Source organism: Camelina sativa, chromosome 15, assembly GCF_000633955.1.
Source record: "Camelina sativa cultivar DH55 chromosome 15, Cs, whole genome shotgun sequence".
NCBI classification, from domain to species: domain Eukaryota; kingdom Viridiplantae; phylum Streptophyta; class Magnoliopsida; order Brassicales; family Brassicaceae; genus Camelina; species Camelina sativa.
This window is the reverse complement of record NC_025699.1, coordinates 10,575,768-10,601,505: the sequence shown is the minus strand read 5'-3', so window position 1 is coordinate 10,601,505 and position 25,738 is coordinate 10,575,768. Positions and strand designations below refer to the sequence as shown.

Below are 25,738 nucleotides of genomic sequence, written 5' to 3'. Positions count from 1 at the left end.
AAGTTTCTCTTTATTCTTATTCGGTCAAATTTGGTTTACTTATCTGGTTTTTGTTACTTTCTTTTAAGATTTTTTCTTCATTTATTTTAAAGTGTTAAAATTAGTTAACAACAAAATGAAACAAGTGTTAGAAAATATGATGAGATAAAATTATTTCTATAGCATCAAGACTTTTTTCTTCACTTTAATTTTTTTTAATAGTGTTAAAATTAGTTAACAACAAAATTAAACAAGTGTTAGAAAATATGATGAGATAAAATTATTTCTATAACATCATATCCTTTAATTATCTGACACATATTCTAGAGCTAAAAATGTTATACAAAAAATAACATTTGTAGTTATTATTTTTATAAATTAATTAATTTTTAATACATTTTGTGAAATTTCCTTCCATGTTTTACTAAAGTGTATAATGTTTTTATCTAAAGGAGTATATTTGACAATAAAGGAGTATATTTTAATATATCTTGACAATAAAGGGTATTAGTTTAGGATTTAGAAAGAGTTTTAATGACTTTGTGTTTTTAAAAATCTTGCTGATTTTTTAAATCATAGAAAATTAGAAAGTAAAAATGAAGGATTCTATAAGAGATTGTTTAGGAAGTTATTTTAAATCTTGCTGATTTGTGTTTCCTAATCTTGTAAAATATTTCATAAAATCTTTCAAAATCTTTCTATTTGATGAAAGAGTTTTCATGACTTTTGTTATGAAGGAAATGTTATAAAATCCTAAACCAATAACACAAAATTTGAATTCATTAACAATCCATGATTCTTTTGTTTTAATTGAATAACATAAAACTTTTAATGACTTTATAAGACTCTTAATCCAATAACACTAGATTTATCAAGATTTTAGATAACTTTTTACAAATCCATAACCAATAACACCAAATTTTTAAAGAGTTTTAAAAAGTCTTGATTGAATAACAACATATTTTACATAACTTTTAAAATCATTCAAATTCTTTCTAAATCCTAAACCAATAACCCCTAAGAAGATAAAAATTTGACCGACTTAAACACAGAAATCTGCCACGTGGTTTCCATATATAAAAACAACAAGTCCAAACACATTTCTTCAGCACTTCACTCTCTCTTCTTATTTCTCTCTCTCTCTCCCTCACACCATATTCGCGATAACAAATAAAAAAGCTCTGAACTTTTCTCCTTCTCTGATCTAAATCGAACAAGAAAGAAACTCGTATGGCTCTCGAAGCGATGAATTCACCATCTTCCTTCACCACCAGGATCGAAACCAAAGAAGATTTGATGAACGACGCCGTTTTCATGGAGCCGTGGCTTAAACGCAAACGCTCTAAACGTCAGCGTTCTCACAGCCCTTCTTCGTCCTCTTCCTCGCCGCCTCGTTCTCGTCCCAAATCTCAGAACCACCAAGATCTCACCGAGGAAGAGTACCTCGCTCTCTGTCTCCTCATGCTCGCCAAAGACCAGCCTTCTTCGACAACGACCCAAACGCGATTTCATCACTCCCAGCCGCAAACGCAAACGCCGCCGCCAGAATCTTCAAAGACCCTTTCGTCGTCGTACAAGTGCAGCGTTTGCGGAAAAGCGTTTCCTTCGTATCAGGCTTTAGGCGGTCACAAAGCCAGCCACCGAATCAAACCACCAACCGTGACCCCAAACCCCGATGATCCATCATCAACAGCAGCTCCGACCGTCTCCGCCGCCGCCGCCGGTGAAAAACATCCGATCTCCGCATCTGGCAAGATCCACGAGTGTTCAATCTGTCATAAAGTGTTCCCGACGGGTCAAGCACTCGGCGGTCACAAACGCTGTCACTACGAAGGCAACCTCGGCGGTGGAGGCGGAGGAAGCAAATCAATCAGCCACAGTGGAAGCGTGTCAAGCACGGTATCGGAAGAAAGAAGCAACCGTGGATTCATCGATCTTAACCTACCAGCGTTACCTGAGCTTAGCCTTCATCACAACCCAATCGCCGCCGTCGACGAAGAGATCTTGAGTCCGTTGACCGGTAAAAAACCGCTTTTGTTGACCGATCACGACCAAGTCATCAAGAAAGAAGCAGATTTATCTTTAAGAATCTAAATAATATTCTTGTAATTCGTTTTTTCTTAAAAAACATAGTTACAATTTTTTTTTTTCTAGTTTACAAAATTTCTGATTTGGATTTGAATATTCATAATATTTGTTTAGGGGATTGATACAAAACCATTTGATTTGATGATTGATTGATTCATTTTTATTTTGGTAACTAATCTCTTTTTTTTTTTTTTCTCTGTGACTCCACTCTGTAATTACATTGGACACGTGTCATTTTATGTGTGAACACAGAGCAGAAATAGTTGGGGAAATTTGAGAATCGTTCCATGTGGATGATTCGTTGCCTTCATTAGTAATTAGCACATGTATTATTTCTATGGTTTGGTTTAATAATAAAATAACAATTCACAATGTATCTTTTAATATTCTTTGGCATACCTTCCGAAATGGTTATTGGCCACTAAAACTATAGTGTATAAATAGCCTTAGATTGTTTTATTATTTAAATCTATAAATTAATGGCACATGCTTGTTAGCAGCAATGCATGCATCATTATTTAATTTTTGGATTACGAATCCATAAATACAGACGTGCCCACGAATCTGTTAATCTGTTCTTTGGTATGTGTGCTTGTAAGTTTCCTTGGCCATGAAACATTTCATTCGTTGTTAAATTGATTTTAGGAAGTTAAATGATTTTTTCAAGTTAACACTCTTAATTAATTGATTAGTGTACCAAACAAAAGATTCGTTTTTCTGTTTTGCTTTTGCTAAAAATATTAAAGAGGAAGGAAGACTAAAACCAGAGAACTGTGTATTGGCTCGTGTACGGTTCTACCTAATCGTACTAATCAGAACCAAACACGTTACTAAGTATAGGTCATTATTAATACGCGTCGCAAATGTAAATGAACCACATAGTTTTTCGTTGAAATATATGTTCTCCAACATTTTTAGTTAAGTTTCACTAAAAACTATATTCTAGTTATGTATAAAGGTGACTGGCCATTTCGGTTTGGCGGTGCTCAGAGATATCTTGTACCAAAAGAACACTACAGTACTCTTTTTATTTGATTGAATATAATAATTTATAAATATATGTGAACCCAAAAAGAGAGATAGAGTTAAGAATTTACGTGTATGACAAGTATAGAAAGGCTTCGAGGTTGTGATTTTAGACTCTTTGTTTTTCATAGATCAAAGATTTACTAAACAATATTATCAAATTGAATTCATTCTCATTCGTGTCGTTTTGCATATAAACTGTGATATGTTCTTGACGTGTTGCCAATGATAATCTTATCCAAAACACATCCCAAATAAAGGCATTTTTTTGTTTTTATTTTCTTTTATAGAAAACAAAACAAAATAGTAAAAAAAAGTTATCAACCCTTGGTCACCAAGTCTTTGGTGTCTCTGTTGGCTGTGTGTACTTAAAAAACAAATAAAATGAATGACGTCAGTTGTCTTATTCTTTTAGCACACGATGACACAAACACGTACTACAGACGCATTGATGCGGCGAGTAAAAACGACAAGAAGTCTACACACACAAAGAAGGAACGACATTTGGGGAATGAGAAAAACAGCAAGAAATCCAACTCTTAAGTTAGAGAGATTGATTGATCTATTAAGCTATTTTCTGTATACAATTAAGCTAACTTCACAGGTAAAACTAAACACCACATTCTATTATTTTACCTTTCTCTTCTGTAATCTCCGACGCAAGAACTTATACTAAAGATACGTCGACCCCAGAGTGCAGCCAGAACAGATACTCCCAAATAACTTCACCTTGATCCGGTTGAAAACGATAAAGGCGGTTTTGGGATTCCGAGGGAAGGCCGTGGGAATGTAAAACGTCGTCAGAAATCATTCATGTTGTGAAGTGGTGTGAGTGGTCGTGTAAACTCAGAGGAGATCAGTTTCTACAGTTGTGAAGTCAGGTTGGTGGTTTTATATCCGACTTAGTTGTATTATGTGCGTCTTCATGCTGCAGTGTGTAACCTAGCAAGAGGCATGCTTTTCTTTGTAAAAGCTGAGCAGGAAGAGAATGCAAAAGTAGAAAGGAAAGAGAGCATTCAGAAACCTGCATGGCTGCATTGCTGCTACTTTTGATAAGAATCCTTGACACTGTTCGAGCAAAACCTTTTCTTTTGCAGTGACATTCACCATTGTCCGCCATTACTGAATTCATTTCCTCCACCTACCAGTGACATCAAAGAAAGAAAGAAAAATGTACCAAGAAATGCGGGATTAAATTATGGTCCACAAAACACAAGAAGAGAGTATTTTATTCATACAACCAGGTTCTAGACCGGAGCTAATGTAGCAGTAACAAATACTCGAAAGAAATGCATTAGGGGACTTTCAGAACTAATTGGTTACGAACATATGCATATACGAATGGATAACAGCGAGTTTCCACTCTCTATCTTATAATTACCCGAGAAACTGGTTTGCCTCTCTGTATTCTCATGATAACTACACCTTTGCATTATTTGCAATGTCAAAGCTAAATAGTGCATTATTAATTTTATATTATCCAAAGAAAAACATAAATTGCACAGAAGGGCAATGAGAAGATAGCTTCCTTAGTCAACATTTACGTTATAATCACTGAGACAAGGCATATACCTTCAATGTCAACGAGAATAACGAAGACACCATAGCGTGCATGACATCAACAGCTGAACTAACAGCATGCTTGAGATCTTGAATATCAACCTAACAGCACAAAAGTCATTAAAACCATTCAGAAAAGGGAATACAATGTTCATTACCTAAAGATACAATATAAGACAAAACAAACATATCGGGGTCAGGCAAAGTGGCACTCACCAAGGCTTTTCCACTAATTGGAAGACGAAGCGTGCTCGCTTTCAGGGCTTCTGTTGCACCTGACAAAGAATTTGAATGATCTCTGTGATCTCTGTCTAGAAGAGACCATTCTTCTAGATAACCAACCTACAATTTTTAAACACAATGATTTCGTCAGCATCAGAAAAGGTTAAAGCAACTACAACAAATTTTATTCGAAAACAAGTCATAATCTCCTTTCTTTTTACACTTCTGAATGCCATGAGATGATGGTTTTAAGCAATTAATGACAGTAACTTTCACAGAAGCAGAACAAAAAATGTACCATACAGAAACAACCATCAACATCCCACATTAGCTTGTAACACTGTAACTGTGCATTTATCATTGCCAGTATAGTTAAATTGTATATCAATTTACATTTCCTCCTATGCCACATTTTTATGAAGATACCCATTTAGTCTCAAATCTTGAGACAAAACCTCAATGGTGCCACTGAAATCATAAGGTAAGAATCTAAACATGGAATTCTTTCTTATTTACAAGCTAAAAATTATGAAACTGCTAGACGTTCATATTCTTACCTGCTCCTTCAAGATGGAAGCTAGTAACAATATCAACTTGATCCGTTTCAGAGTGACAGAATGGCATAGTTCCGAAACTGATACCAACGCATTCCACAGGTTTTTTTTGCCAAAAAATGAAATAATGCGTTCACCAGATTGTGTCTAGTTTATTGAACCAAATCAATGACTCAAATATCTCAACTTTATTAACTAGGATATCATATCCTAACGATAGCTAGACTTCATAACTTTTTCACACTTATTCTCGTTCATATTATCATCTAGCATTGGGCAAAAATTAGCATGCAACAACAATCTAAAACGTAAAAACTAAAAAGGCACACCAGTTAAATTTAACATTGTTCTAGGTCCAAGAGGCTTATGAGGGATCCGCTCTTACTAGAGAAGTATTAGTTATGCCCTGTTGGTAGATTAACAAGGCACGCTAATGAAAGATATGCACAGTTTAGAGGCTCTAACATTTGTACCGCACCAATAGCTAAAAGTAGCTTATAAATCATGTCTTCCCTAAGTCTTGTGCATTGGCTAAAAGCACTTGCCATCCAATCAGACACAACCATATATTCACAATTATAAAACATAGCATTAATGGGTTAAGGAAAAAAGAAAAAGAAAAAATACCTCTGCACTTAGTCTATGAACCAAGAAAAGTGGAGCCTGCCCTCGCATTGGCAAACCGCCATTGCAGCTAACGGTTATACAGAAGCCTCAACAAGTGAGCATCCATAACGCGATCCTCCCCAAATTTTCCCCTCCTAATATCAGCAGAGAAACAAAAAAGGTGCGGCTATAAGCATTTCATTTGTCCAAATCTTAGTTGGTGAAGCAGGGCGAGTAGCAGCACCCCTTATCGGAGAAACCATACCACGAGGAGATGATGTCAACAGACTATCACCAGAGAATCGTTTCGATTGACTAAACTTTGATGAGATACTACTGATTCTTGAACTTGGGCTAGAGCATCAAGGTGAGCCAGGATCCTGCAACCGCCTTAACCGGCTATAATAAGTCTCTTGCCAAAATTTAGCATTACGCTGCAACCTCCTTGTTTTAGAAACCTCACCATTGACACCAGAACCACATTCCTGTGCACCACTAGTGCTACCAGATGAAACACTATCAGTATCAGATGCAGTGAAGTCACAGAAAACACTAGAACCCAATCGTGGATGTGTGCTTGGTCTTGTCTTACTCTTTATCTCTAGTTTCCAGATTTCATCACCTCTTCTCAAATCTAATTCTCCCATCAGCAGAAACCCTAGAACTCTGAGAATGCTGCAACATTGACCTTCCCACAGAGCTAGATCCAAGCTTCCTACCATCATCACTGTCACAAATCCACGCTTTTAGAAAGCGAATTCGGGACAACAGATACAGAGTTTCCCCTCCGAGAAGCGCCTGGCCACAGCTGGTGTTCCACCGGCTTCGAATTCTCCTTCTGATCCCGAACCGGAGTCGACCTCCGTTGGTGTCGTCGCAGTCTCCGGAGTAGCTTTTCGGTGTCGTCGCAGTCTCCTTCTTTTTACTAGTTGGAAGCGAAAAGGCCTCCCCTTGAAAAGAAACAACAGATAAGCTCCTCGGAAACTGTCAATGGTCGATGACGGTCCACTGATTGAGACCGTTTAGGCGACGAGAAGGCATCTTAACCAAATTAGAAGCAGATTAGTCGAAAACGCAAAGTATATACAACGTAACAGTCTTGTTCAAAGTAGTAGTTTAATAATTCGTAATTTTACAAGTTTGAATTTGCATTGGAAAATTGTTTTGATGGATAGGGGGATATGATATTTTAGTCCAAGTCTTTGGTACCACAAAGCATTTGAGTATTATAGTGAACAGATTCATAATATGACTGGTCTATTTAAAAAAAAAACAAAAGAAACACAAAGAAGCAAATGAACGAAAAGAAGATAATAATGCATAAACAAATAAAGTACAGTATTGTGATCAGGATTCAGGACTGATCAATAATCTCCTTTTTTTTTTTTTCCTCTTGGCGTATAGGCGATAATATTTGGCCTTGATTGATTTGCACTAAACTTGGAATGTAAGAACAAACGAGTCTGCGAGCATATGGCAGATCTTTGAGTTCCATAGCTCTTCCGAGGTTTACTTTTCTCAAATATCCACCCTCTCCAATGATGTAAGCTGAGAAGCATTCTTCGGAGGTCGTAAACATGGTTTTATAGTCGTTCTTACAAAAGACCACGGCGATTTTCATTGCTTGGTCGATGAAGAAACTCATAGATAAACCTTTAAATATCCAATCAGAAACATCAATATTTAAGAAGCAGCTCCAGGACACTACATTGGGCTCAATCTTAGTTGTCACCCATATCTCAACCTTAGATACGTTCCAACGATTATATAACACCGTAAGCTGCTCTTCTCTAACAGTAGATAGAGACATATAATCTTGAACACAATAGCGGGGTGGCAGAGGAAGACATGGTCCGAATCTCTCATTTGTAAAATCAAAACAGATTAAAAAATCATCAATCTGTCCCATTTTGATTCTTGGAAAAAGGAAGTAAGTGTTTCCTTTCAATGACACATGTTGTTGATAATACCGTATAGGCTTTTGAGGAGTGACATCGATAACCCTCCATGTATTAGACTTAAAATCGTATATATGGTACTCTGATGACTTTTTTGAACACTCATCATATCCATCAAATATCCCTAAGATTTTGTGGTTACGGTTCTTGTTGTTGTCATATCCGAGAGCATACATGTCAAACTTTTTGTAAGCATTTATGGGTTCGATCCATCTAGTTTGACCCAAATACGGGTTCCAAACCACAAGGCCAGTGTAGTGTCTAACGACGCATAACAATAAGCCATCACAATGAACGATTTCACGTATCTCGACTTGATTAAATAAATTATTATTCATCTCATTATAGATGGTTCAACACCATCTTCGGTGAGGATACCATGGAGATTGAACCTTATTGAACAAACCTTAGAATCATTCAACATGAACCCTAAAAATTGTTGTTTTGCTTCTGCTTTACATAACATCCAATTTTTGGATAAAGCGTTCCATCTTTTGCAAGTGGATCTTATTGCTCTCAAAGAAGTCAATGGAATCCTAGTGAGTATATCATCTAACAAATCCTCTGGAAGATCAGAAATCATCGTCGTCAGTGTTTCAAATATAAATTAATGTTTGAACTTCCACGCATGCCCACTCTTTATATATATTGTATATGCATTCACTACAAGAAATCGGGATATTAATATTAAAAGATTAAAAGATATATTCTATTAAATATTTATATTGTTACTTTTTATTTTTTTGACACCAGTCCGTAGTATTGCTACTTATATAGATTAAAAATGAAATATTATCTTTACCAATTTTTTTTTGTAATATTATCTTACTAGTATTAATGAAAAAATACATTAATAAGAAATTAATCTGAAGTGTTCTTAAGAGATTATTTATGTATAAAGTACATCATTAGAATTAAATATTTTTAATTTTTAATTTTAAATGGAAAATGATATTTTGTATATCAAACAAAATCTTCTCAAGACCTCCTTTAAATAATTAATTCAAAATTTTCTTTTTGTCTTTCTTAATAAACAATATTTAAAATTAATATAAAATTTTCCAAATAATGTTGACTTTGACTATTTTAGATTCAAGGTAAACCAGCAATGAACCAAAAAGAAAAACTGATCCCTAAACCACACAACTCTACCAACTGATGTGTTTCAAACCATATGCACAACTCCACAAATCAGTAATTTACTTACCTTGGTGATTTCACCATCGAACGTAACCGGCTGAAGCTTCACTTCCTCTAGTACTGGCCATCGACGAAGCCAAGTAAATTATGGTTTAATATTAGTGACTCAATTAAATTGTATGTTCTTCCAAGTACAACTCAAAACATTGATATATGAATATGGAGGGAAAAGAAAAAGGTTCATTAGCTGCTCCCTCTATCAGAATACGTATCATGACATAGGAGAAGAACCAAAGAGCTAATTAAAAAAAATAAAAGTACCCTTCCTTGACCAAAAACATCAACAGAACCATCCAACTGAAGATAGCAGCACACCTTAATTACCTTTACTTGTTACAACTATGGTTAAAGGTTGTAGCTGTGTGTTTGGTACCTATATAAAGCAACGAATCCTCCACATAATGATGATAAACAGAATTTGAACAAGTAATATATATGTAAAATCTGATTCTTGTTTATCTGCATGCAATAAGAAGCTGACAAATTGATAAGAAGTCTTAAACTATTTGTTTTTCGTCTTGATATCTTAAACAATATCATCACAAGTAAAATCCAGATGTCAGAAACTTTTGGCCCAGGTGATATAGCATCACAAAATGAGCATGAGGAGGACGGATGCAGTTCTCATGATCACACAACTACAAATACGAGATTTCTATCGGAAAACAAAAACAAATCAGTTAATTAAACTCCAACGGAACATATATATGAATCCATAGATACTCATGTTTAGTTTCTGATCAGCAAAAATAAAAAAAAAATGATGATGAAAAGCGTATTTTAAAGAAGAGACTAATAAACTCCTCCTTTTCTTCAGCCTCATGCAGGTACTTGACCTTACTGGATTTGCATTAAACTTGGAACATAAGAGCACATGAACATCCAACGGTTAGATTCTTTGAAATCCACTTCTTTGTAGTGTCCATTCTCTCTAACCATGTAAGGTTTGTAGTTGGTCCACGTTTTTCTATGTGTATCAAAAACCACTGCTACTTTCTTCTTCTCGTCGACCAAGAAACTCCCATGTGGAAACCTAAACCTTTCGATGTATAGTTCAACATCAACTTTAAACAAGTTGCTCCACGTCATTGTATTGGGCTCAATCATAGTACTGGTAATACATATTCCAATCTCACATTCATCAAACTTCTTAAATAAGACTGCAAGCTTCTCTTCTCCAACAGTAGATAGAATTACCGAATCGTCAAGACGAGAGTGAAACGGCAGAGGGAGACGCGGTCCAAATCTCTCACTTGTAAAATCAAAACAACGTAAAAACTCTCCCTGTTCTACTTGCAATCTTCCATGAGCAATAAAGTAAGTATTTCCCTTTAAAGACACACTCCGACGATGTATTTTCCACGACATCAAGAACCTTCCTCCATGAATTAGACTCAATGTCAAAGATTTCATACTCAATGTGGCTGTTGGGATTCCAATAGTAAAAGTAATAAAACCTCAAAACTTTGACGTTGCGGTTGTTGTTGTCATATCCGATAGCAAACCTGTCTAATGTATGGAAATTGTTCTCTTTGGGTTGGATCCACCTGATTGTTCCGGATGGGTTCCAAACCAGGAGCCTCGAAAGATCTGTAGTGACGCATAACAATAAACCATCGCAATGATGTTCACTTGATTAAGTTTACTTATCTCCTTTATAGATAAATCTGCCAAGCCTTTGCGGTTATAAATTTTCATGGAGATTGACGCTCATTAAATGAGCCCTACAACCACGGATCATGATGAACATAATCTCCTTGGCTGACGTACCACTGTGCTTTGTAAAGTTCTCATCTTTGAATAAAGCGTTCCATAGTTTGCAAGTGGATCTTGCTGCCCCTAGAGAAGTTATAGAAACCCTACACAGTATCTCCTCTACCAAATCACGCGAAATATCTGATATCGTAGTCATTGTTTCAAGTAGAAAAAACGTTTGCCCACTAAGTCTTTATATAAAAAAAATATGTTAGGTTTAGCATCATGTGTCACATAGAGAATCTTTAGCTTCCAAAAAATCTTTTAATTCCAGTATCGTTTCTAAGTTTCTCGTAATTTGTTTTTTTATAAATCACAAAGATAAAGTACGAGGTTATCAAACTGTAGCCAAATATATATACGTGTTTTAAAAAATAAAAACAAAAAAGTAACTGTTGTTTTTCTAATTTGTAACATATCACTTGTCATGTATCACTTTGGCGAAGTTATTAATACTAAAGTTTTCAGCAGTCTATTTCCACTAGTTTTTCTCTAACCAAACGAGATATATATACAGAATTTCTAAAGAAGATAATGATGTAGAATACAGTGGAAGAAGAAGATCTGAAGATGTATGAATCATGAATGCATTTGATAATCTTTAAAATAGATACATTTTGTTTGAATAACAAATGAAAACTTGATAAAGTGGGAAAAGAGAGGCTCCACTGACGAATATATGTTGTTAATCAGTGGAGCCTTAAACATGAAAAAAGTCACATATCATAATGATGTCAAAGGAAGAAGAAGATGATGTAAAAGAACATCGGTTGAACCTGTAGGCCTCCTCCTCTGTTTTTTGGCTTTCGACCATCTTTAAAGTTAAACTTGAGAGAGATGTGAACGTATGTTCGGTAGTACACGTTCACATCTCTCTCGTTAAGTCTAACAACATTTATTAGTCGATATTGAACTCCATAACTCTCTTCAACTATAAAGCATAGTTTTATTAACCTCTCGTTAAAAGGCAAATGGAAAATGCACTAGACAGAGCTCATCCCACCAGATCCATTTGATTGGAATGACCAAAAGACTGTACTGTTGAGAAGTTTATCAAACGAAGATGAAAAGAGAATGAAGCTTCGCCATGGTTAGGGACAATATAACCAATCTCAATATCTGCATAGCTAGTAACCATCCTATTTATAAAATAATATGAAACTTTCAAGGACTCTTCTTAGCATGATGCCACAAAACGCATGGCCACCAATACATCTTCAAGAATAGTAGTATTAAACATTAATTAAACAGTTTGCAACACCCGAATTAATCTTGAGAAGCTTAATTAGGTTACTGGTTCTGTGATCAGATAAGTAAGATCTCTCCAACAGCTGAGGTATTTAACATCTAGCAGAGAAACTTATATCAGTACTGCACTATTAAGGTAGTGCTTATCGTAAACACGATTTCAAAATAAAGGCAAATCTTCAACTAAATGTAAATGTACTTATGACCTCAGCGGCTTCTTTTTTTTTTTGTTTTCCTTTGCATACACCAATTCGGTTGATTTGCACTAAACTTGGATCATAAGAGCACTCATGTGTGGGAGAATACGGAAGATCTTGGAGTTTCAAAGCGAAACCAAGATCCACTTTTCTCAAGTATACATCCTCTCCGGTGATGTAAGCTACAAGGTATTTGGAATTGTTTAAGTAGTTAAGCACAACGAGTTTCTTCTCTTGGTCAATGAAGAAACAATCAGGCAAAACGTTCAATTTGAAATCAGAAATATCAAATTTTAAAATGTAACTCCAGGACACACTGCATTGGGTTCAATCTTAGTTGTCACCTCTGATGTATTCATCTCTGATGTATTCCAAGGCATGTTTAACAACGCAAGCTGCTCTTCTCTAACAGAATACAGAGCGGTAATTCCTACAACATAGTGAGATGGCAGAGGAAGACGCGGACCAAATTTCTCACTTGTAAAATCAAAACAGTTTAAAAACTCTTCTAACCAAATTTCTTTTGTATCATTGTGAGTTTTATGCAATCTGTTGTAACCAAAAGGGTGTGTGAGAACTTAGAATTTGTGATTGCAACATCTTTTTTAATCTGCCACTTATGCCGCAATCAAAAGCCATTGGAACTGCGACGTGTTTGCATATTGGAGGAAAAAAGATTTAAAAAGACCTGTCAACGGTGTTGTGCAATGGCTGAGACTATATAAACCTTATTTCATTATGACTTGGCGAATGTCCCAAATACCATGGTCACCAACAATTCATCCATCAGAGATGAGATGACTGCAAATAAAATATTCTACAACTTATGGACACACACAAGATTTGTAGTAGTCTCGATGAAAACCAAAAACTTCTTCCTTATGGACTTACACAAGGATATGTTAGTCTCAGAATATTTTATATTCAAGAAAAGACGAGAAAGTGGTGTAGAACAAGCAAATGCAGATCTCATCTCACGAGATCCAACTGATCTGAAACCACCAATGACTAGATAAAAAGAGATTGAAGCTTTATCTATACCATGGTTAAGGACTAGAGAACCAATCTCCACTAATTCTGCATTATATTTGTAGACTATGAAGACACAATAGTGGGTTACTAAAATGTTTTCTTGGGCATGTAGAAGGAACCATCATTAAACAGTTTTCAACCTATGAACTAATCATAACAGAGGATACTGTTTCTATGTACAGATAAGCGATTCTTATCATAACAGAGGAAATATGTTGGTCGGAGAAAAGATACTTGTAGAGATGCAAGAAAGAAAACCAAAAAAGAACAAAACATCCTTGTAGAGATAATACTGGAGACATTACTGGATCTGCACCCAACTTGGAGCATAAGGGTACACAAATGGCCGAGATCCAGATTCTCCAAGATGCACTTCTTGGTAGCAGTATCCATCTTCTCCACACATGTAAGCTGTGAAGTTGTTGCTCTCTTTACGGTCTTTAGAATAAATCACTGCAATTTTCTTCTTCTCGTCGATGAAGAAATTCACAGATATCTGTATTCCAATGACTGTCCTATCAAGTTTCAAGAAGTAGCTCCATGACACCGCGTTGGGCTCAATCTTAGTTGTAATCCATATATCCATATCATCTGCATTCCATTTTTTAAATAACACTGCAAGCTTCTCTTCTCTAACAGAAGATAGAGTCACACCATATTCAGGATGAAAGTCAAACGGCAGATGCAGATGCCGTCCAAAACTCTCTTTTGTAAAATCAAAGCAGAGTAAAAAATTTGTGCGCACTCCTCCTCCCAATATTTTCTGAGCAACAAAGTAAGTATTTCCCTTCACGGATACCCACCCACAAAAAGAGTATGGCTTATACCAGTCGGGAGTGACATCAAGAGCCTTCCATATATTACACTTAAGATCGAAGATTTCGAACCCAACAATTAGTTGCCTAGCATTATCATCGTAATCATTTAAATACCTAAAGATTTTGTGGTTACGATTGTTGTCGTATCCGAGAGCATACCTTTCAACCAAGTGGGAATTACTTGTGGGTTTCCCACTTGTGGGTTTGATCCACCTTGTTTGTCCCAAATACGGATTCCAAACCAGGAGGCTGGTGCTGTTCTCCTTAGGGACGCATAACAACAAGCCATCGCAGTGAAAGACTTGAACAAATGAGTTACATATCTCCTTTACAGATGGGTCTACCAAGTCTTTGTTGCTATGGAGATTGACGCTCATTAATTGAGCCCTAAAATCATTCAACATGATCACCAAAATTGCCTCGGCTGCTTTACCACAATGCTTCTTTGCAAAGCTCGGATCTTTGGATAAAGCGTTCCATTGCTTGCAAGTAGACCTCACTGCTCCCAGAGATGTTGTCGGAACCCTAGAGAGAATCTCCTCTAGCAAATCCTGCGAGATATCGGACATCATCATCGTCGTTGTTGCTATCAAATACAAATAAGGGTTTTTAAACGAACAAGGTTGTAATAGAAATTAGGGTTATCGAAACTTTTACCCTTTACCCACTCTTTTAAATATATAGAAAATACCGACATAAGGAGAAAAAATAAAAATATTGTTGCTACAATGCTACTGTATTAATTGAAAAGTACAAATATAAAACTAACTTTAAATGTGTAAAAATTTACATTCAATTGCTATTAAAAACTTAACTAAAACTAAGAAATTAATTAAATAATATAATTAATTAAAAAAACAAAAATCAGGGATACATTAAACAAAATAAATTGTATAAAAGTAAAAAAAAGTTATTATAATCAAAACTAATCCGTATCAGAAAAAAAAATTTACAACTAAGATTTTAAAAATCTAATAAAATAAAATCTACAACTACAAATTTATCCTACTATATTAATTGAGAAGTACAAATATGACACTAACCATAAAATGTGTAAAAATTACATTCAATTGCCATTAAAAAACTTAATTAAGACTAATTAATTAATTAGATAAATACAATTAATTAAAAATGAAAATCGGAGATACATCAAATAAAATAAATTGTAGAAAAGTAAAAAGAATCTATTTATCCTACTATATTAATTGAGAAGTATAAATATGATACTAATCATAAAATATGTAAAAATTACATTCAATTGCCATCAAAAAACTTAATCAAGACTAATTAATTAATTAGATAAATACAATCAATTAAAAAATGAAAATCGGGGATACATCAAATAAAATAAATTGTAGAAAAGTAAAAAAAAAACTATTAGAATCAAAACTAATTCATACTTAAAAAAAATTAACAGGTAATATTTTAAAAACCAAATCGAATAAAATATACAGCTACAAATTTTATCAAAAAAAATTCCCACCATAGGTTAAAAGTATTACAAACAAGAAAAGGAAGCCACATAAAAAACAATGAATGTTGTTTTCAAACAGACATTTTAGAAATTTTACTAGCTATATTTAGTTGCTTTTTTTTACATGTTAGTAAGAATTGTGTTTAGTTGACAAAGATTTAAACAGTTTTATTTATTACATACAAAATTTTTTATTGATAGGTTTTCAATAAACATTTTTAAAATACAAAATTATAATATAAGCAAACTAAATTTTTAATCACAAACTATTATAAATAACATTATAATAAAATAAATTATTACAAAATTTTTATTAAAGAAATGTTCAGCCCGCGGTTCTCCGCGGGTTAGTACCTTGTATAAGTTCATTTTTTAAACCAAAGCAAGCTAGTACATGAATAAGTTGTTTTTTTTTTTTTTTTTCATTCCAAGTTATAACACTTATTCTGGTACAAAACATACTCCAATGGCAGAGTCACTTAAAAGGTTTAATATATATATATATATATATTATCTATATATACATTTTTGAAGTACATTTTGGGTTCTATCTTTTTATTTGTACTTATTTACAAAGTTAATCTCTAAAAATTTTCCAAAATAGCATTACTTCATATTTTGTTTTCCTAAATATTTTACATAGCATTCCAACTAAAACAAATACAGCATAATCAATATGAAAACAAAAACTTCTATTGTGTATTGAAGATATTCTATCTCTGAATCATTTGCAAACAAAGAAAACAACAGTTTGATTCCTATTTTGTTTTCCAAAACCTGTAAATTTTGATTCTTAACGTAAAATTTCGATTCACATTTATTTAAATATTATAAATAATCTATATAAACTTAATAAAATTTTAAAATATTAGGAATATCTAAAATTAATTTTTTTAAAAATATTGTATAATATGGTTATATAGTAGATGGTTATAAAGAGTACATGTTGAAATTAATAAAAAATCATTAAATTTGTGCTAACACGGGTTAAATCCTCATTTTATTATTTGGCAACACTATTAATATTTGACATATAAAAATTAAGTTGATTTAACTAAGATTGTGTAATATAATTAAATCATTAGGAAAAATATGACTTAATCATAGCGTATAAATGACTTACTATATATTTAGATCCTTTATTTTAATTAAAAATCAAAATAGAATCTCAATCACAAAACAAAACAAACTAAATATAATATAACAAATAAATGGTCATAAAATATATTACAGATTAAAAATTAATATAAACATTTAGCTGCACAGATGGTCCGGAAATTTAGTTATTCTTCTATTTGCAAAACATCCAATATTTAACAAAAAATACAATATAAAATATAAATAATAATGAAAAATATATACAGGCGGTGTACCGCAGGTTAAAATCTAGTCTTTTATTAATTATGTAACTATTATGAATATGACATTGTCTATTTTCTTTAAAGACATCTCCTAAACAAGAAAATTAAGACCATCTCCACTAGAGAACTTCCATTAAGTTGCTTATAATTAAATAATCGTATAATTAATATTAAACTAATTAAATACAGACTAACAACTATTCACCCTTCCACTAGAGAACCATATCAAAGTTTCTTCTCTCCAATTTCATCTTTTTCTTTTCAGCTATAAGAACATGATAATCTTAAATAGACAAGCTGTAATGTGAATATAAAATAGACATGACCATAATAGAGTATTGTACACACACCAGTAGCGCTCTATCTTTTCTGTTTCTCCTCTTTTTCTTCAGAGCTGAATGTTATCGTAATAATTGCAGAGCAAGTCAGGTTTTAGACTTACACAATAAGTTAAGCGGGCCTGTCCGCATCTAAGTAGCCCGCCCCGCCACGGACTTTTGTTTTTCTGGAGCGCAGCGGATTAGCCCGTTTAGGATCGCGGGTAAAATATTCATGTCCAGACCCGCTTCGCATAACTAAACGGGTAAACGGATCGACCCGCGGGCTGAGTGTTTGAATGTGTTCTTCTGTTTTTTGCTTGATGTATTGATGTTCTATGGTTTTATTTGGTGCTGAATGCTGATCTGTTTGCCAACAAGTAAGAAAAGCTTCTATCTTTAACTGGTTTTACTTCATCATTAACATTGGTGCGTTTGTTTCATACTAAGAAGTAAGAACTGAAACTAAAACTCAATTTTTTGCTTACTTATCACTTATGTGAGTCGATAAAAGATAAGTGTGGACTAAAGAGATTGAGTTTTTTGAGTTAAACATAAGTAAAGAGTAAAACATGAGTTGAAAGTCTGAGAACTGCAAAAACAAAGCAAAACCTACAATTCAATCCAACACCTGCAACTTAAAAAAATATCAAACCTGCAAATAGAATCTGGGTTGTGTGTTGAATCCAAAACTTGCAAATAGCTGAATGTTTAAACCCTGCATATAAAATCTGAAACTTGCAACTTCAAATTCAATTCAAAACCTGCAATAAAATCTTACAAGTCACGACCTGCAGCTTTTAAAAATATCAAACCTGCAAATATAACAATATAGATGAACATTGGATTCTGCAATTAAAATCTAAAACTTGCAACTTCAAATTCAATCCAAAACCTGCAATAAAATCTCACAAGTCACGACCTGCAGCTTAAAAAAATATCAAACCTGCAAATATAACAATATAGCTGAATATTGGATTCTGCAATTAAAATCTGAGACTTGCAACTTCAAATTCAATCCAAAACATTGATAAATGAACACAAATCTGAAAACTGAAACATTGGTACATGTTCAAACTTGAAGCAGAACTGAAACAACTAAAATCGAACAAAACAAACTGCAACAACTCTAAGCTGAACTCAAACTCAATCTCCTTCTTGGTTAGCAGCTTTTGTCTCATCTTCACCATCATATACTTCATCTTCTTCTACATATATCACAAAGTAAGTAAGTAACAATGTTAATACACAATTGGTGCTTTTAGAACTTATAAAAAATAATGTGCTTACCTCCTTCATAAGATTCAAAACCCTTTAACCAATTGCGACAACAAATTAATGCTTGAACATTCTTAAATAGAAGTCGGCTTCTATATTTGTTAAGAACTCTAGTACCAACACTGAAGGAAGACTCAGAAGCTACAGTCGAGATGGGAATGCTTAAAAGATCACGGGCCATGGAAGCCAAATCTCCAAACCGTGAAGAGTTTTCTTTCCAATATCTGAGAATGTCCAAACTCTCAAGACCATTAATTTCCAATGCAGGTTCCTCAAGGTACAAATCCAAAGCTTACTTCCCACTGACAACCACAATTGCTTTACGAAAGGCCAAGAAATCCTATGACATTATCAAAAACTTATTATCATAAGATAAAAAATAGAGAGACAACCTCAAAGATAACAAAATAAGAAACTTACATTGTAATTACTAAAGTTTTCTCTTGGTTCTCCATCATTATGTTGAACATTTTGACTCGTCTTTGTTGAAGGTTGTGTCATCTTTGATTGATTCTCATATACTTTAAAAAGCTTGCGTAGTTGAGAATGCAAATTTTCCATCTTTTTCTCACAAGAGCTCATATAAAGTTTTCCAAAACAGAATTCTGCAAGTGTCAGCTTCAACCTCGGATCAAACACCGTAGCCATTGCAAAAGTATCACTAACTTCTGCCCAGTACTTATCAAACTTCTCCTTCATTGGCACAATCATATCTCTGATTATTGCATCTTGGTTCCTCTCATTCATTGTCAGCCAACTTTGAATCTTCCAAACTTGCATAAAGTATAAATTAGAAGTTGGATATGTAGCACCTGATATAAAATTAGTGATCACATCAAAAGGCTCTAAAAAATCACTCAGTTGCTTCAATCGATGCCATTCCTCTTCTGATGGGTGAAACTTGTAGTTTTTGGGATCAACAACTTTCAGATTACCAAATGCAGCTCGATACTTGAGAGCCCTGTCAAGCATTTTGTATGTAGAGTTCCACCTTGTCTTAACATCCAACAGCAAACCAGCCTTCAGATTTAAACCAACATTCTCAATACACTTTGCAAATAACACCTCACGATGAGAAGATACTTGAACAAACTTGATACTTTTCCTAATCTTATCTAATGAATCACCAATTGTGTCCAGCCCCCGTTGAAAAATGATATTAAGAATGTGTGCTGCACATCTAACATGGAAAAACTCTCCTCCACACAACAAATCATCTCTGATCATAAGCTAAGATTTGACCATGTCCTGCATTGTATCATTGTTACTAGCATTGTCTACTGTGATTAAAAAAACTTTCTTATCAATCCTCCAAACCTTCCATTTCTTAAGAATCTCCATTGCTAAGTGTGTGCCTGTGGAGGAGGTAAAGCACAAAAGACTAGGATTTTATTTTTCAGAATCCAGTTTTTGTCGATGTAATGTGCTGTTAAACAAATATAGCCCTCATGAGTTATTGCAGTCCAGAAGTTAGTAGTAAAGCTAATCCTTCTCGGAACATTAGCCAATTCTCTCTTTAAGTTATCCATCTCACTCTCATAGAACCTGTAAACATCTGCTGCAGCTGTGTTTCGACTGAAAAACTTTACATCCGCCTTAAGTACTTCCAAACTTCTCTAACTCTTTCATACTCTACATAACATAATGGGAGATCATGCTGGATAATAGACTTAGCGACCATTTCCCTGAAAATATGCTGATCTATTTTCCTAGCTTGCAATCTTGCTTCTGCATTTACTATCATCTGACTAATATCACCATCTCTAAGCTTAATCTTACAACTTTTCAAATGGCGTATATAAGTGTTTGTACCATTTTTGTGTGTATTGAAAGTGTAATCCGACTTGCAGTGTATACATTGTGCTCTTTCTTCACTCTTCCCACAGCTATTAACCTTATTAATCAACTTAAAATCTTTTCACACATCTGAGTACTGCCTTCTCTTCTTTTGTTTAGTTGGCTTTTCCTTGTCATCTTCATCATCATCAATAAATCCTTCATCATCATCACCATCGTCATCAACAACCTCAAAGATTTTTCTTTTCTTCGACGTTGATGCTTTTGATGACACTTTTTCCCTCTGCATTTTATGTGTTTCTTCTTCAACTCTCACTTTCGTTTATTGCTTTTTCGATGCCTCTATTTCACAAAACACTTTTCTTCTTTGCTTTTTAGATACTTCTGATTCATCACACTCTCTCATCTCATTTTCAGCATTTGCAATGTAGATGATTCTCTGAAATTCGAGATCTATTGATCTTAGTTCATAAGAATCCTGCGAATCCTGCCAATAACAATTAACAAAAGTACAAAACTCTATTAATAACAAAGTAAGTAAGTAATCAAACGAAAACACAAACATAGATTTCTCAACCTACAAATTAAAGATGAACACATAAAGTATTGTGTTCTCTTATTCTAGCTATTGATTTTTTTCTACATAAACTACTCTGATTTAAATCAATAAATCATATACAAAAACCTACAACTTAGAAGTTAGAATACCAAACTTGAAAATCAAAACAGAATCAAACCAAACTTACCATTAGAGATGTGTTTATGGCTTCAGCCTTGATAAACAGGTTTTCACCAGGGTATCAATTCCCTATGCTGTTGTAGTACAAAGGGTTATCAATCCAAATGGTTGTTTATGCTAGCAGGAAGGATGCAATCAGAACAATGCAAGTCAAGCCAAGCAGTTAGGGGTTTTGATCTAACAGTCCTAGAATAATAAAAGAAAATAATATAAACAAGAAACCACACGACCTAAGCACTCGATGCAAGCATTCGAGTACAGGATCGGGTGGGGTGATCGAGTAAGCAAATGAAATGTGAACAACTCGAGGGGTTACTCGATGCAGGTTATCGTGTACCTGATCGGGTAAGAGATCGAGTAATGAATGGAAATGCAAGCAATTAAAATACGAAAGCTTCTAAGGATGAGGTAATCGAAACCTAAGCATTCCTGACCAGTATAGATGTCTTACATGCCTCCAGCAAATATTTCCAAGACAATGAATCTCTAAAATCTTGTTTAAACACTCTCGTGATAGAAACAATCAACCTTGAATCACTTCCCTACTCAACTCTCGTTGGAGAAACATGACCAAGCAGGTAATAAGATCCGATTCATTATTGTCAGTAAACCCCTTACTCATCTAATCTCTTAGGCTAAGTGAGTAAACCTCTAGCATTGGTTGATTCAAGCATCTCATCTACACCTCTCGGTGGTAAAATGCCTTAGATCTAATCTCACCCTCTCGGTTTGTTGACCGCATTAAGAACACCAATCTAGAAGGAAATCTATTAAACACATACAATCAACTAAGACATCCTAACCGATCAAGAACACAAAATCATCTATCCCATCCCTAGAAACTTTACTACACTACTCGGACATAATAACAAGAAACATAACAGCAAGTATGAACGAAAATTATATTATAATAAACGATAGAGTAGAGTAGAAAGAATAAAAGATAGAATCTAAAGAAATGATAAAAATTTATGAAATAAAATCTAAAACAAAAGGGAAAAGTGTTTGAGTCGCTCAGTTCTCTCACAGAAGCTCTCGCTCTCTGGTTTGAGGGTCTGCGATGTGCTTGTTTGAGAGGAAGGAGAGGAGGGATTTATATATGGAAACCCCTTTGACCTAGCTTACCAGACCTGCCCGATGGTCTACTCGATAGGGTACACGAGGATGAAGTCGGGTTACTACTCGGGTAGATCTTCAGGTTGTTCTTCCGGCTCTTGGATCCTCCTCGATCGTGATGGGGTTCGGACTTGTTCTTCCAGCTCGATGGCTCTTTCGGGTACATGCTCGGGTTTGTCTTTGTTTTTCCCCATTTTAGGCTCTTTAGCACCTGTTTTCATCCAAAACATGCAAATGCCAAAATGCAATACCCTAAATGGCCTAAAAGTGAATTCCTACAGTTAATGACCTAAAAATGCTAAGTTAAAGGTATAAACAATGCAAAATATGGACAAAAAGATGCTAAAAACATGTAAATTAGAGAGTTATTAGACCCCCAAACTTAAATCTTGCTAGTCCTCTAGCAAGGAAGTAGGAGGGTACGGTTAAAAACGGAGACTCATAACCTTTTTATGCTAAGCGAAGGATTCAAGCTATAGTCCTTAAAGATAGTTTAATGGTGCTAAGATCAATCATCATACTTACAAATATTTTTCTATGCTTATTACCATGCATCGATCTAGTTCAACCTCCAACTAAAGATAAAGAACATATCTTTCACATTCAATTAAGTGTTTGGCGAATTCTTGCAAATGGAAGGTGAATCAAGCTCAATCGGTTTCAAGGGTAAGGCTTTTTAGTAAGGTGGTTTCAAACAAATTCTTTGGGTGGTTTTCTCTCAAAAGAAGGAATGCTAGACGGTTGTGAAAACTATCTAAGACTGAGAACAATTTGGGCATACAAAGCTTAACTCTTGATGATCTACCCTTTTCTCATTCACTCTTTTTTTTTTTTACCAAACACCCTAGAATTAAACTACCCACATCCTTGATTTTAACTCTTTTTTTTTATGTAATCTATAAGGTCTAAACTTTAAACATTTAGCTCTCTCTCTTTTTTTTTTTTTTTTTCCTTTTTCTTTCTTTGCTAAACTCCTAATATGTATATATTCCTGCTTTTTCTTCGAGTTGAAGGAGCCTTATATTTTTTTTCTTTCTTTCTAGGAGACTATAGCAAGATCTTTTCTCTTTTTTTCTTTTTCTTAGAGACTTAGAGCTACTTGATTCTAACCTTAGGGACGCTTTTTGTTTATTCCTCAACCCATCCCCAAATAAACATACTAACCACCTATCTTTCAAAACCGGATCTATTAGCTAGTTCAAATTCTAACTTAGCTAAATCAAGAGGCAGTTCTTTGTCGTTCTCAATACTCTCAAGGTTTCACAACATATAGCACAATGAAAAATGCCTCACTCAACAATTCACAACAAGGTTTGAAAGAAAGGTTTGGGTTCATTGGTAGGAAAAAAAATGAATCGGGTTAAACGAAAAAGATTAGTAAAATTGGAGTGCTAACCCGAATTTAGAGCTACCATGAGCAAGTATTCAAGTTCCATAAGTAAGACAATTAAAGTTCAAATTAAATCCAATAATATAGAGATGTTCCAATGTTCAAACAAGTGGAGGAAGCATTCAAAAGACACAAGGTTCTAAGCAAAGATTTTTCATTTTTTTCCAAAGATTAATCTAGCAACAATGAACTGTGATTAAGGGCTATAGGTTCGATCCTAAAGTTTGATTTTAAACAAGGTAGTTTTAATCATTGTCCCCTAAGATGCATATGCAATAATCCTATATGAAACAAACTAGACTCAATCCTAATATGTAAATGCAACTACATGAACACTCTTTTGTTTTGTAAATTTTTCAAATATTTTTTTTGGGTTTTTTCAATGCACATAGACGCAGACTCAAATGAATAAAACTAGCATGCAAAAATTTGAAATAAGAAAATAAAACACAATGTTAAATACACTCTAGGATCCTCCCCCAAACTTAAATTACACAGTCTCTGTGTAAATAAAAGTTGGAAAAAGAATCCAAGAATCACACAAAATAAAAGAAAACTAAGTGCAACGTTATATACAAGGATCGGATGAAATTGGTACCTCATGGGTTGGTGAAGAAGGAGGTTGCAGCAGCCTCCATACTCGCCAACGTGTAGCTATGGTCGTCTCCGGCTTCAGCAGGTGCCGGTGTTTGCTCGTCAGAGAGCTCGGTGATATGCATGAACGACTTACTCGGACCAGCATCCGAGGGGTTGATTGAGGGGGATATCGCGTAGCTCATCGGGTAGGGCATCGGGTAGTACCAGGCCCGGCGCGTAGCTAAAGCCCATGAAGCAAGGGCTTTAGGCAGCAGATACTATAAATAATTTAAGGGGCATCATTTCCATAAAAGTTACCTTGGCAACATGGTTCAAGCGTACCTTCCCCTTTAACATGTGCAGAGTTTGACGCCTATATTGTCTAATTTTGACTCATTTTTTTAACTATGTTTTAGATGGACCAAAAGTAAATTTTTGCTTTAGGCAGCAATATATGTTGCGCCGGCCTTGGGTAGTACGATAGGTACGGTGGAAGAGGTCCAGAATGATCACCCGTATAGCCACTCGCAGGGTGCATCGTATACGACATCGTGTATGGCATCTGGTAAGGCGGAGGGAAGAGTCCTGAGTAATCACCCGATTACGTGCTCGACGGGTCATCGGATATTGCATCGTGTATCCCATCGGGTTATGCATCGGATAGGCGTCTGTATGGCTTCTCCGCGATGCTTCTGGTCGTGTGATGTTCTCCTCAGCTTGGGGCTCGTAGGATGATGCTCTATGAGGCTCTGGAGGTGTCAGTCCTCGAATTCCTCCTAGCGGTCCACTTCTCCCCATCCATGTTGGTGTGTATGCCGAGATAGGGGCTGAGGCACAGCTTGCCTTGTCTTGCAGCTCCTTGATCTGACCTCCCATAGTCTTTACCGAACCGTTAAGATCTTTCACCTTTCTCACCAAATACTTGTTCATCCTCTTAAGCCATCCGATCCTCTTGTGGGCTTCTCTCACTCCAACCGGTTGCTTTTGAGAGCACATATACTCCTCAAAATTGAAATCTTCCGAGCTATCTCCCTGTCTTTGCCCGGTTGCCTCTCTCTTCTCAGCTTCAGATTCCTCCTCCGGATTGTACAGCTCCTCCAAAGGCGGTGCAAAGTCGATGTTGTCCCCCAGCCGGACTTTGGTGCACATGATATTAGGTAGGATCATTTGGGCAGCTTTGGCGGTTGGATGGACGAACTTGAAAAGCATCATATCATTAAGCCTCTCATGGGCCAAAAATCTAGCCAGCACGAGGAAGTCTACATCCAGCCATCTTGGGTCGTGTACCACTCCCTTCAAGGGCACATCGCAAGCCACTAAGATCGGTGTGACTAGTCCTCCAATGGAGATCTCTCCGCCTCCCTCTCTTTTCTTCATAGCCCACGACTTGAGGTAAAGGAACTGATCGAGCAGCACAAACACCATACTAGTATCCGCAACATCTCCA

At 35.1% G+C, this 25,738-nt stretch overlaps 2 protein-coding genes and 1 pseudogene across 2 annotated transcripts; 1 reads left to right on the top strand and 2 right to left on the bottom strand.

The window, feature by feature from the left end:
• Window positions 1,078-2,126, top strand: LOC104746351 (zinc finger protein AZF2). The gene has a single exon (XM_010467806.1). The coding sequence runs from the start codon at window positions 1,210-1,212 to the stop codon at window positions 2,071-2,073; it is 864 nt and encodes a 287-aa protein (XP_010466108.1). The 5' UTR covers window positions 1,078-1,209; the 3' UTR covers window positions 2,074-2,126.
• Window positions 3,483-8,169, bottom strand: LOC104748335 (annotated as a pseudogene).
• Window positions 13,547-14,863, bottom strand: LOC104748334 (putative F-box protein At3g19560). Its single transcript, XM_010469995.2, has one exon. It carries the CDS (start codon window positions 14,816-14,818, stop codon window positions 13,727-13,729), a length of 1,092 nt encoding a protein of 363 aa, XP_010468297.1. The 5' UTR covers window positions 14,819-14,863; the 3' UTR covers window positions 13,547-13,726.